Raw genomic sequence first — 20,537 nt, 5'->3', positions numbered from 1 at the left:
AAAATTTCCTGACTTTTCTATGGCTGAGCTGAACAGGAAAAGCCAATGCTGCCATGCAATCCACAGGTGCAGCATGTTGCTTCTGCTCCGCTTGCACTTCCAGAGTATGGTTCACACAGGTTTGACAGCGGAGAATATCCTACAGGTTGAACAGACCTCAAATGTCACCCCCCACAGTGAAGGTGAAAAACGAGCAACACCTTGGTTAGAGAGCTGGGATGAAAGCCTGCTGTAGCCGAATACCATTTCTGCCCTCACACTCCCAACCCACTCTCCAAAGAAGTACACTTAATTACAAAAATTCAACAACTTCAGAGAGACAGGCCCAAACGTTAAAAATCTTGGACAAAGACGACACCGGGAATACACTATACAAATAGGAAATGGGATTTTTATAATAATTCTGACCTTTGCGTATTTTCTTGTGAATTTTAGGATGCAACAGTTGAATGTGGGTGGGAAAGGTAAACCACACAGGTCAGCAGCAAGCAAGGAAGCATGAGATAGAAGTGGGAACTGGCAGGGTGCCTTAAACATTTCCAGACATCTGAACTTTGGGAGTTTGTTTTGGAAAAGTCTACAATTTGTAAGTGTACTTTTTCCGGGGCGACTCCCATGAAACTTGTGAACAATCTTCGTTTGACTTCTCTTTCTTTTCACTTAAAAAAAATAAATAAATAAAATTCTGTTTTTTGAATGAGCAAGGCTAACAAAAATTGTGAATCGGGCTGGTGGGTAAGGTCCCCCGGAGACAGCACTACTCCAGCAGATCTGGCAGGAGTTTGCATTCTGGAAGTCCATGTGTATATATGGGGGAGGAGGGGAGAAGGGTGACAAGGCACCCATGCACTAGTGGACAAGGGATGGGACTTTTCCCCCATGAAAAGTTTGCAAGCACTTGAAGGTGCTGTATGTGAGAAATACCACGTGCTTTTACCCTGCTAAAAGGCCAGGCATTTCCCTGCAACTTATTTAATAGATTTCATAGACTTTAGGCCTGGAAGGGACCTCATAAGATCATCGGGTCCGGCTCCCTGCCCCTCAGCTAGGGTCAAAGGATCCCAGCAAGATAAGCACCCAAATGTTTCTTAGAAGTGTCCAGAGTAGGTGCTTGTACCACCTACACACCATTTCTCTTCCAGCTCCCTACACTCCCTTCCCCCCACTTTTTATACATGTACAGGCACACACACAAGCTAGTGCCAGCCTGTCCTACAGGGATCTACAGTACTTTATTTTCACCCATACATAATAAGCAATTTCTCAACTTGGCACAGTCCTTCCTGAAAGACTGTGCACATGCCAAACTCAAAATTAAAATATATTCAGGTGTTTGTCTCTGCAGATAACCCTGGCACTGGAAAGCCACCTACCACACACATCTCCACGCCATCAAGCAGATCTCCCCTTAGACAGTGACACCTAAATTCACTTTCTGGACTAAGAACAAGAATGAAAAGCCTAGTCTCAGAGGGCTGTTTACCCAGAGAGCAGCAAGGTCTGAAGATGAGCACTTAAACTGAAAGCACCATCCCAGCCACATCTCTCATTCCTAGCACAGGCCAGGATACTGTGCACGCTGGTGGGGCTGCAAAGCTGGCACAGAGCATCTTGCACATGGTAATGCAAGCTAGATGAGAACTTCAAACAGACTCATGGCTCCAGCGTTGCTGCCCTGGACATGCTCAATTCAGACGCGCATGAATGCGCTGAGAAAAGGTGACTTGCGCTTCCTCTGGGTTTGTCAAGGGGCCTCCCCAGAGGAGTGCAGGTGCTCTGCAGCCATGCAGCGTCCTGCAGGTCTTTAAACCCGCTGGGAGCACGCACACAGGTGCCCTCAAATCACGCCATCCACATGCAGCACAATGGAGTTGCAATGGCCGCCTCTCTCATTCCTCTTCCAACCCTGTACGTCTCCCAACCCAAGAAACACAACAACCCATGACGTGCCCTAGCTGTGCAATGCCGACGCAGCAAGTTCGAAGGAACAGCAAACACTCTGACTCCAGTAATTCTATTAGAAATATTTCCTGGGGGAAAGAGGAGGGGAAGCAAAGCACAGCAAGCAATTAAAGAGGGAAAAAAAATGCTTAAAAAAAAAAAAAGATAGAAAAAAAAACAGAGTAGTGACAACCCCAGGTCCATGGGCAGATTAAAACCATTGTCCAGGAAGAACACAATTCACAATAGCTCACAATACACCCCAGATTAGAAACACTTCTCTGAAAAGAAGCTAATTACTAGAAATAATTACTAGAAAGAAATCTGTTATGGCTTATCAGTTTCCCTGCTGTTTAAACAATTTCCCCCTCCCCTATCCCCCCCTCCTTTACTGAGGGTGAATAGTGAACAGAGCAACTGATTTCAAAGATTGCTTTAGAAAGGCAAGCCCCTTCCCTCTCCTCCCACAACCCCGTCTGGTTCAGGGACAAGGAGAGCCGCCCCACTACAGGACTCCTGGCTTATCGCTGACTCAAGAAAGGTCTGCAAATAGCCAAGGAAAAGCACCGGGCTGGGATTCCACCAAGGGAGGAATCCCCCTACTGCCACAACTCAGCGTCCAGATCCTGGGTTCATGCCTCTGCTTGCTTCCGTCAAGGATGCAGGTTGCTGCAAGCAGGTGTATTCTAGATTCTCCCCCTGTCCTCCCCCCCAAGCCCTTTTTTTTATGCATATTAGGAATTCAGGCCTTGTAAATTTTGCCCGGGTAGGCACTTCAAGGGACAGGAAGCTGAACGCTCAGCTATGAGAAGGGGGTGCAATGTTTCTTCAGGTTCTTTTAGCCTTACCTTGTAGACAGACTGTTTGATCATCATGTCTAGTCTGACCTTTGTCTCAGTCCAGAAAGTTTCACCCAGTTAGTTCTATCCTTGCCATCTGAAAACTATGGCTTTGTTGTTGTTTAGGCCTCTTAAACTCTAGCGGCCAACGAACACTTTAGAGAATATGCACATTTGTTCGATATAAAATGTACTCGCTGCCCACCAAGGTGGGAGCACTCGCATATGCTCATGAGGCCCGCTGGAAAGCTAGGGAAGACTGTGTCTGTGTCAGGAGCGTTAGGTCTGACATGCTGGTCTATTTAAACAGCATGCAAAACCGTCTAATGTGCATTACAGAATTACCAAGAGGCCTCAGCCGAGATCAAGGCTCCGCTGGGATAAACCTAGGCAAAAAGAGAGCTCCTGTCCCAAAGAGGTCACGGGGCAAATAGGCCGGACAGAAGGTGGGGCAAAGAGCAGCAACAGAGGACTTGGCTAAGTCGCACGGCACGATACTGGCACCGCTGGGGAAAACAAGGCTCCAAATTCCTAACATAGAGCTCTACCCACTTAACTGCCAGTGCTACAATGGCACGGTTTATCACCAGGTGGAAAAATCTTTCTATTAGCTGACTGGGATCTCAAGATACAAAACCCTCAAACACTGAGCTGTTGGCAAAAACAAAGTCCTTGCTGCCTCTCCATCTTGGAAGGCAACACAAAGGCCTGGCAATTACCAAAGCCCCAAAACACTTCTGCTCGCATGCAAATCGCATGATATTCCCCCCCCCCCATTGTTAGAATACAGCATCAGTGGACATCTTCAGGGGTGGAAATGCACAACCCTGCAAGTTTGGGGAACTACAGTCCAGGGAAAACCTCAGGATTTATCGTTTCTTGGGTCCAACAGTACACAGCAGACAGGTGCCCTCTCCCCAAACTCCCTTCTTATTTGATCATCTTGGAAGCAGAAAGTCGGGAGATGCAACTTTTGTGGGGCACCTTCAGCACAGACACACCCAACTCCTCCATCCAGCCCAGAATGAGCGCCTGATGAAAGGAGAGGCTCTTCTAAAGCTTTCTGGCTCTCCCTGATAAAATCTAGTCAGACCTGGAAATGGAGGTGAAGTCTATGGTCAGAAAAGGACTTAGAAAATGATCTCACACCCATCCCTGCCCCTACTTTGTGTCATTCTGTTCAGACCATACCCCTCTACTGTCCGCTTAGGAGGGTAGTAAGAAATGATAAATGTTGCACCCAAAACTCCTGCATAACTCTGACCTTAACCCCCCATTCCTCCAACCCACTCAAAAAGTCTTCCCCTAAACTGGGCATTTTCCATTGAATCTAGATTCTGAAAAATGTAGGTATTTATCAAGTTTCATGCGCTTCTCCCCTCCCCCCTCCCTCTTTTCCTTGATTTTTGCTGCTGAATGAAGGCTCCCCACAACTTTCCATTTTGCTTCTTTGTTTTTCTTTTCTTCCTCTATTTTCTTTCTTTTGGTACTACTACTATTTTCCCCCTTTTCTCCAAAATGTTTACTAAGTGAAAAAAAAAAGAACCCTAAACCACCCTTTCAGCTTCTCCCTTTCTGCTGAAATATTTTTGGGAAAAAGGAGATCCATGAAAAATTTACAAAAAATCCAAATTCAGTAAAAGAATGAAAATAAACTGACAGTCTGGATTTTTCTCCTTCTCAAAACCAGTTCATCCCACTCCCTATTTCTCCTCACCAGTCATTATACTTAGTCACCAGCCTCTTCGGCCAGAAGATGAGAACATTTTTCTGTCTTGGGATATAGGGCTCCAACTGAGGTCCTTGAGGCTTTGTAATGTCCACACTAGTCTCTTATGGGATGGATGAACCTGAGTATTTTCCGGTTTTGGGTGCTAGAGGGAGACACTTGAAGAGAACATGAGCCTTAAATGAGGAAATTCTTGTGTGGGACCCCAGTGCCTCACACACAAGATTTGCTGGGAGCATCCAGCAGCCACAGAAGCACATTTCACTAGCACCATGCTAGTGAAAAAAAGCCTGAAGTTCAGTCTCACGTGAAGACTTTTAGGGGCAAAATCTCTCGCAGCTGCGCACAGTTGGGGTGGAGACCTCCTTGTTCCTCCTGATGGCAACTTCTATCCACTTGCTCCATAAGCAGTCTCAGGAATCGTGCCATCCTTAGCCAGGGAGAACTACCCAGACTGACTTTGACACCTTGTAAGTAATGGCAATTTTCTTTTACAAAAAACAGAGCACTTTACGTGCAGGACTCTTGCTCAGCACTTTCATTGAGAAGCTTCACATCAACTTTTATTACCTACTCTGCTACAGAAAGCAAAGGGGGACAGCTATCTCCTCCTCAAATGCAGCAGGGAAACAGCTCCCTCCACTTCCTCCTCTGGAAGGAACCTGTGAGGCTTAATTAAAAGTTCCCCTTTGACCATGGTGAAGAAATAACCAGCTGAGGATAGACTGCTTGTCTCTGGAGAACTCGGTGTAACAGCTCGCCCTCTTCCACCAGACAACCAAAGAGAAGATGCTGGCCACCACTTGCTTCCTGGCCTCCACAACTTCCTCTTCCCTACTAGCTCTGCAAGAGGAACCACTGATTTGAGGGGATTTTTCCCCCCCAATTAAATAAAATTTCCCCCACATAAAAATCACTGCTGCCAACACCCAGGTTCTTCTGCCAAAAATGTGGCATGGGCATCTACAGAGGGCTTACACCAGGGGCGCCATGGGAAAGGAGGGAAGGACTAACTCTCATTACTTGCTTAACATGATAGAAGCTCTCTAAGCTCTTCAAGATGGATATTTGCTGATCTTAATCCCTCCCCACCCCTTGAGTCCAAAGAGGTAACTGGGTAAATCATGACACATGCTCCTTACATCTAGCGTGCACCATCACTGGGGAAGGAGTACGGAAGAAGAGATGCAAGTGTCACATACTTGGCAACAAGAGCTTAAAAGGGGGTTGTTGCCTTATTGGCACCCGACCCAGAGGGATGGAGGAACAAGGGAAGGACTCACAGCCCAGTCAACAAGTCCCCAGCAGATGGATTTGCCAGCAATGGAAAGGAAACCACAAGAGGAGGCAGGTAGCATAGTACTTGCCACACAGGCAAAACCAGGCCCCTCCATGCCTGGCTATTTTATGATCCACTGTCACCACTGAGCATGCAAGAGAGCAAGCACAAGCTCTATGCTGCAGCACCAATGCCCATCCTGAGAGCTAGACCCTGCGTGGGAGGAGCCCAGAAACAAAGAACATTTCTCGAACCACCCAGAGCAGTTCTTGGGCATGCGGTGACATTCTCTAGTGTGGGTTTGCACTGGGAATACGACACTGGTGGTATATCAAAACCCTTTGGCTCACAGAAGAAGTCAATGGGATTTACTTTCCTGGAGGTAGTTTCACCCCCCTCTACGCTGCACTGGATGTCAAGAGACACTGGAAACAAAACCAGTGACTCCCACACGTCAGCACTAGCAGGTGAACCCCTTTCTGAACATAACAAGAGAATTTCAGTGGGCAGGATGGCTGCCAAGAGCTGTGTCCTTCAGGTGACAAGGCAGATCAGAGAAAACCTCACAAAGAGGTGACGGAGAGAAAACAGGGCTAACAGCACTGCCTTCAGCCCCACACTTCTCCTTCTGACACAGTTTGATAGCCATATGCCCCCAAAATGATTCCCCAGATATTGCAAGCGATTACACTCAGATATCAGCAACTTGCAGCAGAACAGCAACAGCCAGGAATAGATTCCAGAGTCCCGGTCCACAGGACTGTGTCTGTCTGGTTCTGCAGCATGACCCTGGGAAAGTTGCAGGCTCTTTCAATGCCTTTCTCCTCCCACCTTTTGTCCCTTAAGTTCAGGGACACATGGCCCTGCAAGCCAGATTCAGACCACAGGGCTTCTCGTGCAGTGGATGGCCCACCTCCGTACAACAGGGCAGCAGCTTGTTCACGCAGCTCCAGAACCCAGTGTATGAAGGCCACCACTGCTTGTGGGACCCCTCTTTTACTCCTGCCAACTATTTTGGTCACTGACAGTGATTGAAGACCCCAAATTCAGCAGTGGGCAGGGGGGTGCAAGGCCCAAGCAGCAGCTGTGTTTATCTTCTGGGTTCAGGAACTGTGCCAGCGCACTGGCTCCAGCAGCTATGCTTATCAGTTGCAAGGCTATATTTTAACCACTCATGGGGCACTAGTTGGGCAGCCCTGGTCTAGTCTATTTAGTCTTTAAGGCAGGGTCTATCTCTTGATGTGCATCTGTGCAGTGCCCAGAATAACAGGGCCTTGATGTCTACTGAGATCATATATATAGTTGGGGATAGTAGGACTAGATGACGTCCTGATTCAACCCTAATTTTCTATGACTTTATAACATGTGCATAAACATATAGCATAACAGTGTACAAAGGTCTCCATGCACATGCAAACACTGGCAAGGCCCTGGACAGCAGCTTAATCAACCAGAACTAACAGAATCATCTTTTAGATGCATTCTTGGGGGTTGACAGGGCCTCCATTAGCCCCCTGGGCTAGCCAAGTGCTTTTCACTTTAAATTTTGTCTGCGCTATCTAAAACAACAGCTTTGCTCATAGACAGCAGCACTTACCTACGAGTCCAGACCCCAGGAATGGTGATGAAGATATGCTGTTGTGAGATGACAGGTCCCTGTGTTCTCCGTAATGAGGGCCTTCACCATAGTTCTGCTAAAGTAACACAAAATAGCATCATGGCACATGCGAGAGAACCAGCTATCATACTTGATAGGTGCAGCCATTTCTGCAGGGAATGAGCAGGGAGCAGAGAAGACTCCCTAGGAACTGCCCTGTTGCCCTAGCAGCTAAGTCAGTTTGTGTTACCCAGATGCTCATATTAGCAAGAAGTGAAACTTGACCCCCACCACCCTCCCCTTTTTTGTTTTTAAAAAACAAATATTCGGTTTAACTTGAAAGAAGAGACCAAGACAACACTGGGGTCTGAATTTCAAGCTGCTGCTCCCTCAGTTACAAAAAGCACTATTTGTGGTGTGTGCGCATGCACAGGCATCTGGTCTGCTGCTGCACAGAAAATGGCCAGGTTAGATCCTGGGATCAAGATCAAGACATGGAACCGCAATCTCTGACCCAAGGAAGCGGATGGCTATATTTTATTTTAACAAAGGTCCGCTAACTCTTAAGTCAGTCAGGCTTATACCTGGCCCCAGACACTGATTTCTCAAGAGGCAGGACATGAATACAATGGGCTCTCCAATCCTACTACTTACACTTCCCACCTCATACGGACAGCAGGATAGTCCTGCTGCAGGGTGACCAGATTTCTCCGAGGGACAGGGTCTCTGGTGGGGAGAAATGGCACAAAAACAAAGGAGCAGCACACACTCTTCCATATGGAAAGCTGTCACCCAGATTTATGCCTGTCCTAGAGTAGCCTGGCACTTGGCAGTCTTCACTGAGGCATGTCTCCTGTAGCAATTGGCCATGCAATTCACCCCATCCCAAAAATCAGGAGTGTGGGATGAGGGGAGGGGAGGGGATCAGGAAGAGAAGAAGCCTATAAAAATGAGAAATGATGCAGCGCCTGTTTCATCACTGACCTAAGGGAAGGGAATGGTGCCATTGCGCAAACGAATCATATAAACCCATTAAAACATGAGCATCTGTCAAAAAACACCATTTCAATTAAGTTAATGTCTTTTTTCTCTTCCCCTCCTCAGGCCCCAGTTATGTGCTGTCACAGCCTCAATTCCTTCCCTTCAAGAACACTTCCAGTTCTCTTCCTCCTTCCCCCAGCTGCTTTCCACTCCCTCCGTGCCAGCTTTATATGTCAGCCTGATGTGCCGAACCCGAGAGCCAGCTATCATACAGGCACCTCCAGCCTCTCAGCAATGAGGAACAGTGATCATGAGGGTGAAAGAGCTGGACTATGCGACATGTTCAACATGCACCACGAGGAGCTGTCTCGTGGAAGTATCCTCCACACCTAGTGACCCAAGTCTGCTCGCACGCCCAGCTGTTCCACAGCTCTAAGGACCAGCGGTGGTCTGGTTTGCTGTCTAGCCCAATCAAGCTCTAAGCCTGGCTGCTGCTTGTGCAAGACTTAGGGTCCATGTTTAGTCTTTATCATTAGAGGTCAGAGGAGATACGGGAGGCGAGTAGCACTGAGTGATGCGAGTGGCAAACCTCACTAGACAGACCCAGCTAGCACTGCCTGACTCCGAGCCGAACTGCTGCTTCAGTTCCGCACACCCCGACACCTCTCTGCCTGCCACAAAAGCGCTCTGGCACGCTTCAGACTGAACACAAGCCCAAGCATGGAATAGAGGGCAAATTGCCTAGACAAGTAAAGGCAGCACTGACAGGTGCAGCCTACAGGCTTGCAAGGTGGCTGCTAAAAACATCTCCCTGGCAGGACCTTATGACAAGATCAACAACTGTATCAGAGAGAAACAAGCAGATGTTCGTCTAGTATCACTGTGGAATTCAATTGAGGGGTGAAGGAAGCGCAGAAACTCCATCTAAAAGCAGGAGTGTCAACGACATGGCCCGTAGGCTGGATGGAGCCCTATAATCTGTCCTCCAGTGCTGCCCAGAGGTCTTGGATTGTACCCACACTCCAGACCACCCTGCATACTGCACAGGGAAGGTGGGGTTGGTCCTAGGCACATGCTGCCAGCTGCCCATGGCACCGCGCAAGGTCAGCCTGCAGGCCCAATCCAATCTGAAGACCAACCCATTGCCACTCATCCAGCCCACAGGACCCGATGCATTTGACACCCGTGATTCTAAAACGTGACAAAAAACGGGTTTCCAGGGTTAAAACTGACTGGGGCACAAATATACACCATCATGCAAACCCTGTTTATTTTTGTTTGAGGTCACTGTTTATACTTCGTCCTTACCCTTCCTTGGTCAAACGTGGAGCTGTTTTGATCTCCCGTTCCCCAGGAACCTGATCCCGGTCTTTCATCCAAACCTACCGAAAAACAGGAAGAACAAAGGTTACTTTTGCTTTATCAGCAAACCCTCAAAGGTGTCCTTGCAAAATTAACTCTTCCTTCTACAAACAAAACAATATTTTCATTAATAAACCATTTCCACTCAGTGCAGCCAGTCCTCCCCCCTTCTCCATTTCGGCTGACGGATTATTTGGAGAACTTCAAAGCAAATACTTATTGGTAAGTATGGATGTCAAACTACTTTCTTCTTTAAACAGAGACATTTATAGGAGGATAGCCTTGTGCGGACGGTATGCTAGCATGGGACAGTGGGATCTGACTTTGCTTAAACCCCCTCTCAAGGGATATATAAAGCTCCCTTGTACTGGATTAAGTGTGTCCACACAGAGGAACTTTCCAGTCTAACTACTGTATTTAAATCACATGGAGGTTAATGATAAAACTCTTCCCTGTATGGACAAGGCCTAAACCTTGTACTGCCATGCAGGCCTTGCGATGGACTGGGTTAACATAAATGATGGGTGATGCCAGATTGGATTCAAGGCTCACACCTAAGGAATTATGCTGCAAAGAGAGAGATGTCTGTGAACCCAGGAATGCCACAAAGGAACCACAAGACACAAGCCACCTTCCATTTAAAACGGAGATTATATTTATTTATGCTTCCTTGGACGGGAGGAGATTTGGGGAGTTACTCTTAAATTGTAAGACAAAACAGGTAATGCCAGGACTTGGGAGCTCAGACAGATCAAGGAAAACAAAACAGCGTTGCTTTGGTCCAAAGATTTGCACCCATGTTTTAAACAGGCAGAATATACTCTGGAAATGCCACAAAAGTTCAGCAAATAGCCCCCTATGAAAACTGGAGCTCTGAAATATAACTGTCCAAAATCCCACTGAATTTCAAATGGGAATTGGTTGCTCAGAGGGTGACTTTCAAAAGTACCCAGGAGATTTAGGTGCACAAGTCCTGCAGACTCCACAACGTAGGCTACTACATTTTCTTAATTTCCAAGGAAATTCCAGTCTAGTTGGTCACACAAGGTTTAAATATTGCCTGTATCACTCCACTCACAGCAGGGCAGCATAAGAAAGCCACTGTGGCTGCTCCTGGAACTGTTCAGCAATCACATTGTTGCTGTTTATGAACACGGTTATCTATTTTTATTTTTTTATATATATATATATATATATATATATATATATATATATAAAACATTACATTACATTACATTACATTACATTACATTTCCAACAAATACACACTCTGGAACAGTTGCACCACCCCAGCAGCCAGCACATGCAGATGGCAATGTTTTTCTATAAATCACTGGCTTTTTAAGATTCTCATATTCACTCATTAACTCCAATTTTATAGTTTCAAACCTTGCATTTGATCTGTGCTCCCGCTTCAAAAAAATCTTGTCGTTAAAGATATATATTCATCTAAAGTGGTTGAGAATACACTCCCTTCCTAACCCCTTCCACAACTGAAAAAACAAAACACAAAAAAACACCCAATTATTTTTTTTTTACCTTCTCACACTTCAAAGCTGCAGCATATGCATCAGTCTGAGAAGGACAGCAACACAGGAGACTGCAGCAAACACTTCACAATAAACAGCAGCTCCGTAGTCCACAGCAGACATGCACTTACACTTACAGGGTAGGTGAGAATGCTTTTACTGGAGTAGGGCTGAATATTTTCTGAACATGACACCATCCCCTGCCTTCTAACTTTTGCTTTAAGTGTATGTCGCTTTGAATGCTGAGAGATGTACTGTACTGCACAGCTTGAACAGGAAGAACTAAATGTTACCCAAGACCCCAACACCCCAGCCAGCCGGGTTACAGGAAAGCTAGTAGCTTCTGTCCAGCTAGGCTCCAGGTAAGACTTCCTGGATGCAGGTGCCCTCTCCTCTTACAATACAAGTTACAAGCCAGCTACAAACATGTCTATATGGCTTTACACATTATTTCTTTTTATTAAGAGGTAACTTTATACCCTTCAATGAGAATGACCATAAAAACATATTAGAGAAAACAAGGCATGTGTACGAGGAAGAGGTAGGGGGCTTTAAGAGGTTCAGAGCTCACACCAATTTCATTTTAGCAAAGCTTATTATTATGGCAAACACGCCATATATTTGTCTCCTCCGCTCCCCTTACTGTTCATTTAACCAGAAACTTCTTTCAAATTACATCCTTCTATTTCTGTGCCTTTGTGTTAATCATTTCCCCAGAGAATTGGTGTTTAATTGCTGTCTAATTTGCATAATTATGCATATTAATCTCCACACCTAATGAATATTCATAATTCTCATTTAGATTTTGTTTTCTAATCAAAAATTTCCAATGTGATTACTGTGCAGAGCAGGGATAAGCCTCTAATAATACCTTGGATACTAGGGAGAATTACTGCCAATTCTCCCACCTCCTACTTCCTAGAATAAACTTTTGCTTTGCTAATGTGTTTTTCTAAAGCAATTCATCTGCATACCCTGCAAACACCAATAGAGATCAGGAGACAGAAACGCTTGCTCTGTTCAGTTTGGTTTCTCAAGCACTTTCAAAGCATTTGGACAGTCGGGGTGAAGCTCCAAACAATGGCTCAGGCCCAACGCATCCTTGGCACGTTCCTCTCTTACACAGGGCGGGCAAGTCCTGCGAGACACCACACACCCTCCCAGTTCAGCGCCCTCACCCCAGCCGCCAAGCGTCCGGGCCAGGACAGGGCTGCAAGCATACATGGCACTAGCACGGCTGCCTCTATGCAAGCAAGGCCCCATTTCCTAGGCCTCATGCAGGCATGTCAGGTGAGAGCATCCCCATCTTGAAGAAATCACAGGCCACAGAAGACCAGACAAACAAAGAAAGAGGAAGCGAATGCCTGAGGTGGCAAAGAAGATGAGTGGCAGGGCAAGAGCAGAGTCTCCGGCTCCCAGCCATCTCACTCCAGAGGCTACACTCAGCACAGCACGGCACTGGAGTGTGTCAAATGGGCCAGGCACTTCCTGCACTGGGGGAGCCAATGTTGGCACATTTAAAACAACATCCTTGGTCTTCCTAGCTTACCACCATCATATTTTCTAAACTCCGTAGGGGACAGAAGCTTCTCGGGGCGCACAGAGGCAGGGAGCAGACGCCTTGGCAGAAAGGTCAGCTGGACAGAGCTGTGGACTGAGCCAGCAGCAAAGATCGTGCCCCCCCCCACCCCGCATGCTGTGCTGCACCCAGGCCAAGGCACCGAACAGTGTGCAACTGAGCCACTGAGAACAGCACCTGGTCAGCCACCCTTTCCAGGGACAGCTCCTGCCCTGTGCTCCCACACAGCACTAGTTTCTCGGGGTGGGTGGCACTGTCCTCTTGGTGCCCATCTATGCCTTGCACTGCAAAGCAGTGTCTTGAAGGATCTCAAGGTTGCCTGGGAGTCGGAAGAGACTGTGGGAGAAGGGGTCGGTCGTACTCTCAAACTGCCCAGGGAGGCTCAGAACCCTTCGAAGCCAAGCCGCCTGCAAAGCGTTCCCCAACCACCAGGCAGGATCCCTCTGGTAACAGCAAGACAGTTACTGAAAATGTAGCAGAGGGGCTCAAATCTCCCCCTCCTGGGAATAATCCTCTTCATGAACTACAGAGTTACAGAACTGATGGGTCCTCCTGCCAAGTCAAAGCAGCACCACCAACTTGATCTCACACACACACAGTTTCACACTATCTGTGTCACATGGTGCAAGCACTGGGGGTGCAAGCGAAGGTGTTTCCTTAGCTCAGCTCACAGGAAGAGCTGGAGCATTGTGGGAATGCATGGAGTAACAGGAGGCAACCACGGGGTAGTCTACCAGCAACTCGTAGTCCTATATCCTGGTACTGCACCTTCTCGACATGCTCTTGGGATCACTGGGCAAGTGGCTCTGCCCTTGGCTTGCAGCCTCTCAAGTCTCAATACCTCAAGGTCCCATCAACTGGGCTTACATGTCACACAAGCCCCTATCCTAGCTGATGTGTCCCATCACCGCATCTGAATGGTGGCTGGCTGTCTTGCACTGCACCCATGGGCATGAGTGGAAGAGGAAGGTCTGACGCTGGCAGTGGTTGCTGCTGCTCACTGGAAAGGCAATTCCAATGGCAACGTGAATGCCTTCAACACTTCTGGGAGCAATCTTCTGCACGTGCTTGGGGCATATTAAAAGGCTGGGGTCCAAATGATACTCTGTTACACCAGCCTGCTCAACTGGACACAAAGCCTTGAAGCCTAGGATTTGCCCTCCCCTCTTCTTCACTCCTCAGAATGGGGACAGAAAGCCCATCCCTTTTAATCAGCTTTGGAGCACGCTGCTCAGGGAGAAGAGCAGCAGTGGTCACGTTTCAGCACAGCAAACAAGCATATGAAAGGGAGGTTAAAAGCCGTTTAGGCACAGATGCATGCAAGGCAGCCAGGCCACTGCCAAGGTGCACTGCAAGTGAACGCTGTTGAAGCTGCATTATTAAGAGCATTGGAAAGTAGGGCTGAAAGGGGCCCCGTAGGGTTATCTAGCCCAGGTCCTCATTCAAGGCAAGATCACCCCTGACTGAAGCATCCCAGTTAAGTGTCTGTCCAACCCCCACCTGAAAACTTCAAGGGATGCAGATTCCACAGCTTCTCCAGGAGCCTGTCCCAACACTTGACCGCCCTCCTTGCCCAGAAGTTCCTCCTGATCTCCAACACAAGTTTCCCCTGCTGAAGCTTTCCTTCTCCCAGCAGAAAGGGTGTAGGACTGGAAGCTAGTAGGGCAGGGAGAGAGAAAGACTAGCCGAGGAGTTAAGGGAGAATGGGAATTGGGACTGGTTGGACAAACAGAAGGGAGAAAGAACAAGGCCAACAGCAAACCCAGAAACTAGAAGCTGCTGGGCTAGGACACGCATCACAACACCTGGAAACATAATGAGAAAGAGACCAAGCAGTAAGCTTTTCTTCCACCGAACCCCTGCCTCAACACATGCAATGAAAGGACAGTGCTCTCCCCATGAGCAGCTGCCCAAGGTTTGCTTCCCTCCTCCTTGTTCAGTGTGTTCCTCCATGCTGCACTCACTTCACACTATCCCAACTCTCAAGACAGAATGGCTCATTTGTTCATGAGCTTTTCTGTGGTACTTTAGTATTCAAGATCTTCAGAGACATCGGCACATGTTCTCCGCACCCTGTAAGGAGAAGGAGCACCATTATCCCCATTTTATAGACGGGGAGCAGAGATTAAGGTGCATCCAATCTCAGACCCAGAGGGCTTTGTTTTCAGTGTACAGCACTCCCCATGTTCAAAGCATGGCTCCAATTGTAGCTGGGGAGACTAAGCCCTTCTACAAATTTCACCCTGGGATCTCAAGGCAGACCTGAAGAAATCACACAGTTAGGGACCACACATGAAGAGTTTGCTTTAAGTGACCCCTCTGCAGGAGAAACAGGGAGAGAATCCATTCCACAGGGAAGCCCTCCACTGCCTTAACCACGAAACCATTCTTCCCCTTCCTGCCATCTCCCATCACGTTCAGTATGTACCGTCCAACTTCTACGACAAATGAGACAGGGTCCTACAGGTAAGTCTCCTTCACTAGACAACCCCAATTCATCCCCAGACCAGGGCTACTGAATGAGGCTGCAGCCCTGTGGAAACCCGCCCCCAGCAGTCGTGCTAACAAGGACCATATCACAATGTGCACACACATACACACACACATGCGACAACTTATTCTAATGTTTCCTTAACCTACAACCGTAATAATGGTCTTTTACTACAGGCTTTCATGTCATAGCCTATATATGCGCACGCATACATACACATGTGCACGCAGCTGTTCTAAGCCAATTTAATTTTAAAATAAGAAAAATTGTCACCTACTTGAAGGCACACTTCCCAATTCAGAAACTACAAAAATAGGGACTACCTCCCCCCTCCATTAATACAGTTATTAAAAACCCCACAGATTAATTATGCATTTTAATAACCCTGATCATGAATATTCATTATGCATTTCTTGCTCATGTTCTAATTAAAACGTACTAATAGAATAAGATGTAGCTGTCAGACAGTAATTTTTTTTTTTTTTTTTTACGATTTTTATGCTGGAGCTAAGAAGAGCTGATATACGAGTACAGTTATAAGCTCTCAGCATGGATAAAAATAATTTGTCCAAGTTTAGCCTCTGTAAAAAAGCTTTCCATCAGACAGCAGACACTATCAGATCTTTGCAATCTGCCTACCCTCCAGAGAGGGGCAGGACACCCATAAACGATAGGTGTTCAAAATGGCTTGGTTCAAACGTAGGTTTTAGTTGCAGGCAAGAGAAAGGGTGAAGTCAGACTCAGTTATCGTCAGAACCACACGCACTGTATCCCCTTCCCTTCCTTTCTTCATTAGCTTTGCAGTCTCCAAAGCAAGCAGACTGGCATTACATCTAACCCCACTGCATGACAGACTACCCCAACACTGCCTACCCCCCCAGTTTGTTTCCTGCACCCCTACATTTTAGAACAGGAGCCTGACACCCCACCACAGATGTGGGGCTGAGCAGGTTACAGCTTTTGATTTGGCAGTCTTTAGGGAGAAGGCAGGGTGTAGATGCACCTTTATGGACTAACTTGGGATATAGAGAGCACAAGCATTCACAAACGAGTTCATGAAAGCTTGTGCTTTCATATACATCTTATTTAGTGAGTCTATAAAAGGTGCATATCTACCCCGGCATCTGACTGGCTTCCGACTAACACAACCATCTCACTCAATCTTGAGGGAAACAAGAAGTTGTCTTTTTATTCAGGAAGGTGACAAATGGGCAATTCAGGGAATTTGGTTCCAGGAATAAATAGCCCAGTGAAAGGGGTATTACAGTGCAGATAGAAGCTACTTTACAAATCCTGTTTAAAAGCAAAGTCTATAAAGCACAATGTATGCCTTCCCAGCCTGGCAGCCACGTGGTGTCCCTCTTAGTCCACATGGTGCTGGAGGACGAAGAGCACCAGACTCGCAAAGACACAAAACGCCATGCAAAGATGCCTATTCTGGCTTCAGCCAACAACGCCTGCAAGAAGTTAAAATAAGGGGTTTACTTAGAGGCAGCAGTGGGCTTTGAGACACCAAGGAACCCAGTACAGAGAACCCAGGCAAACCCACCCATGACTTCTGCCTTGCTATCAAGTCTCTCTTGCATGATTTTCCTGAGCACAGATGCTATTTCAAGAACAGCCCAGTTAAGCATGAGGACAGGGCAATTAAGGCCCTGGGAGGAGGTTAGGAGATACCACACCAGGCACTACATGGCACTCAGTGGATTCTGGTTGCCTACAGATTGGGCTCATTTCTGCAGACCCTAGCCTCCAGCGAGATCTAAGACATGGGAACACTGATGGAGGTTTGCAATACTTGAACTTAAACAGCAACTGGGGTGCAAGGGGCCATATATTGCAGCAGCACAAGTATAGTTCAGCTTTACAAGGCAATGGAGTCTGTGCCCAAAAACCCCTGATCCAGAGGCCACATGAGAGAAGTCACAGTCTGCCTACAAGCAAGTTTTGTTGGTTCAACAGGGGAAGGGCGAGAGTCAGTGGCATGGGAAGGAAAAGGAGGTGCCGAGGGAAAGGACCCATCATGAAGCCACATAGCTTCTACAGTGCCCCTGTGAAGACACACCTCTAAGTGACTAACCCACATCAGCACTGAGTCACTTTGGAGCTTGGTATATATGCTGGGAGGGCTACATGTACCAGCAAGATTGGCTAGCTTGTGCGACTGATCACAAAGCACTCCTTTCCCCTTCTTTCGAACAGGCATCTGTGTCGCAATACATGAAGCACTTGTTCTCCGCAAGTCTTTACAAGGTGGTGGGTAAACGCAGCTCTCCAAATAGCAAACACAGCATCCGAGAGAACGGAGGGGCCCTTCTATACACAGATGACTTTAAGAGGCTGTCACTACAAAAGCCCATGGGCTTCCAGTTCTGCCTGTGTCATAGCAGGATGGTTACATGATGGCAGCTGGGAATAAAAATCATGCAGTCAGCAGACTAGTATTTTTATGCCCATGAATATAGTTAACCTTTTCTCCCCTACCAGATGCCCAAGGGGGAACTCAAAGGGTGCCCCCTCCAAACACAAATTGTCTGCCTCCATCAGGGGTGGAGCACAGAGTGAGCTGCCTGAATCTCAGATGAAGAAGATGGTGCCACTGTAATTTGATTTGAAGCAGAGGTGACAGAAGGCGGCTTGATAAACACTTCCAAATTAAGCAGCTTTGTGTCCTAATCGCTCTGGCGATCAGCCTTACAGCAAAATCTCCCCTAAAAGGGATTTGAAATCAATAAAAATTAGTCGACTAGTAATTAGCTTTAGTCCCACACAAAGTAGCAAAGTTGTTTTTCTTGACAAGAGTTCACCCCCTGAACTGCCCCCCCATTCCCATCCCCTCTTTTGTTAGAAAACCCACTGACGCATCTTTGACAAGATTGTATCTTCAACGGAAATCACCCCAATACAACAGCATTTTTTTTTCTTTCCCTTTTTTCACCTTTAAAGGCAGCCCACACATTTAATCGGAATTATTAATAAATGGACCAGAAGTTGCAGGCAGCCCTATCTGTCCCAGAAAAGGAAAAAACAGATTTGAATGGAATGCACTTAAGAGTTGCAACGAAATTCTGTTTACAGGACATCAATTGTGGACGGGACTATACAATTTGTTCACTTCCTCTTCCTGGCACACGACAAAACAACCTAAAAAAAAAAAGAAATGCTGAACACCTGGAATGCAGCTCAGGGATACTTAATGGTGCGTGGGTGGAGGAAAACCACTCCCCTCATGGCCACAGTCAAATGTTCAAAGGCCAGACCACGGAGTTAGCCTCTGGTCAGCAGTGGCACCTATTTTCATTTTGTACCCAAAGTGCCTCAAAGTGAGCAGCTCTATTAGGCCGACCCAAGGTTGGCTGATGGAAGCTATAAGTCTTCCAGAACACAAAGGATGCATAAGATTCCCATTATTTTCACCTCCTGGAGAGAATATAGAAACACTAATTCTTTTCATTTAAAGATAGCTCTAGACAGCTAAGATGGGCTCCTGCAGCCACAATGCAAACAGTTTACAGCTTGTCATTTTAATGACAAACATGCTGGAGAAAAAGAGGGGGACATGCCAGTGCAACAGGGATGAAAAGAAAAGGGCAACTTGAGCAATAGCTGCAACTGGGCATGCTCAGATGGCCGTGGGATTGAATAGCAGGGTTTGTTCTGGGTGAGCTGTGTAAGCCTTGAACTTGGGGTATCTGGGGTCTATTCCCCAGCAGCCTTCAGGACTACCAAGACCAACTCCACGACCTTTGTAAAGCGTGTCAACAGCTTTGGAAAGAAGTCTTCAAAAGGCACCGCTCAAACAGACTCTGCCATTGTTTGCTGTCTGTCTAGTGTCCCCGTGTAGAGGTGGATGGGACCAATTGCCTTGGCTCTTGCAAGAAAGCGGGCAGCTTAAGTGTTCCTTCAGCTCTGATGATAACACAGCCCAGAAGATGAAACACCGACTGGGACTCACGGACCCCAGGTTCCACGCACAGCCCCATTTGGTCCCGTGACCTCAGTCAAGCCACACATTCTGCATCCACTTTTTCAAGAGCAGGAGGTGCAAATACCACCATATTAAAATGTCCCAAGATGATGAAAAGGATGAAGGTAAGAAGTGTTGAGAGTAGACACTTGATATTACAATAATGGAGTGGTGGAGCAGAGCTAGGACCATGGTGCGCCTTCGAGTGGATTAGGTCATCCGAACAAAGGACATATGTACCTTACAAGTGCAGAGGTACATAACTCAAAACAGTCATCGCAAGCATATCACGGAGCCTGTTTTCATCGATTCTTATGAGATTTATTAGGCAGATCCTTCCCATTTATCTTTGTGGGGCTTCCAAGATGTTAAAATACAAGACGATGTACTCCAACAACTACCGTATTATACACACACACACTCTGATGCACTTACCCCAAGGGAAATGCCCACTGCTGCCTCCCCCACCCCCAAATGCATACGCAGTGATAATTTTTTACTTAAAAAAAGCTGATGCCACCACTTCAGTGATCATTAATTCCTCCGCTTCGCATCTGTTCTGGCATCTCTTGCCTTGTATGGTTCAGCAATTTTTGTATGGTTATAGCCCATGCTCAGAGCAGAAATTAAGCAACTATTTTAGGGGCAGGGGATGAAAAACAGAGAGGAAGCGGGGGTGGGGATTAAAGCAATGTTAGGTTTGAGCAAGGAAGCCTATAAGAAAAGAAGTCCAAGCAATACTGGCCAACAGGCCCAGGTTATGCTACAAGCATATAATACTGTGCTTAAAGTCTGCTGGAAGACAATTGTGTAGATGAGGCACCTCACTACTTTTCGAAACAAAGCTGCATTCACAGCCTGTGTTCTGAATAAAGAAGTGGCGTCCGATCTGAATTCACAGACCAGCCAGGACAGCAATGACTGCTCCTGAACGAGAAGACAGACCAGAAGGTAGTAAATAATACTGCCAGGAAAATATGGGAGAGAAGCTGAAAGTGGGGGTGAAGGGGCGTTCCAAGGTAGCCTCCCAGCCATTACTGTCGGGGGACAGGACTGACAAAAGCAACATGGCCTTGAGGGAGAAGGGATGACATCATCCCGATGACTCCCCAAGCAGACGGTTCACAGCATTATGGTCCCGAGAGGACAAGAGCCCTCTTAGCTCAGACTGCAAGCTACAATGCAACTCATGCAAGAGGTTAGACAAAAGAAAGTCAGTGGGGTGGAGCAGGAGAAGCCTCTG

At 47.0% G+C, this 20,537-nt stretch overlaps 1 protein-coding gene across 12 annotated transcripts in view; it reads right to left on the bottom strand.

Moving 5' to 3' along the window:
* TCF3 (transcription factor 3) overlaps positions 1-20,537 on the bottom strand; it is a 98,756-nt gene that overhangs the window by 41,032 nt on the left and 37,187 nt on the right. For 9 of the 12 annotated variants that reach the window (XM_090027717.1, XM_090027719.1, XM_090027720.1 and 6 more), the window contains 2 exons: positions 9,675-9,748; positions 7,386-7,482 (listed from right to left, as the gene is read on the bottom strand). In XM_090027717.1, the coding sequence (XP_089883843.1) occupies positions 7,386-7,482; positions 9,675-9,748 (171 nt within the window). The remainder of the gene's footprint in view (positions 1-7,385; positions 7,483-9,674; positions 9,749-20,537) is intronic. The other 3 variants (XM_090027724.1, XM_090027716.1, XM_090027723.1) reach the window with 1 other exon arrangement.

Source organism: Crocodylus siamensis, chromosome 14 (assembly GCF_052110815.1).
Source record: "Crocodylus siamensis isolate JL-2025a chromosome 14, ASM5211081v1, whole genome shotgun sequence".
In the NCBI taxonomy this organism is placed as follows: domain Eukaryota; kingdom Metazoa; phylum Chordata; order Crocodylia; family Crocodylidae; genus Crocodylus; species Crocodylus siamensis.
Note: the sequence above shows the minus strand (reverse complement) of the source record. Positions and strands in the feature narration are given on the sequence as shown.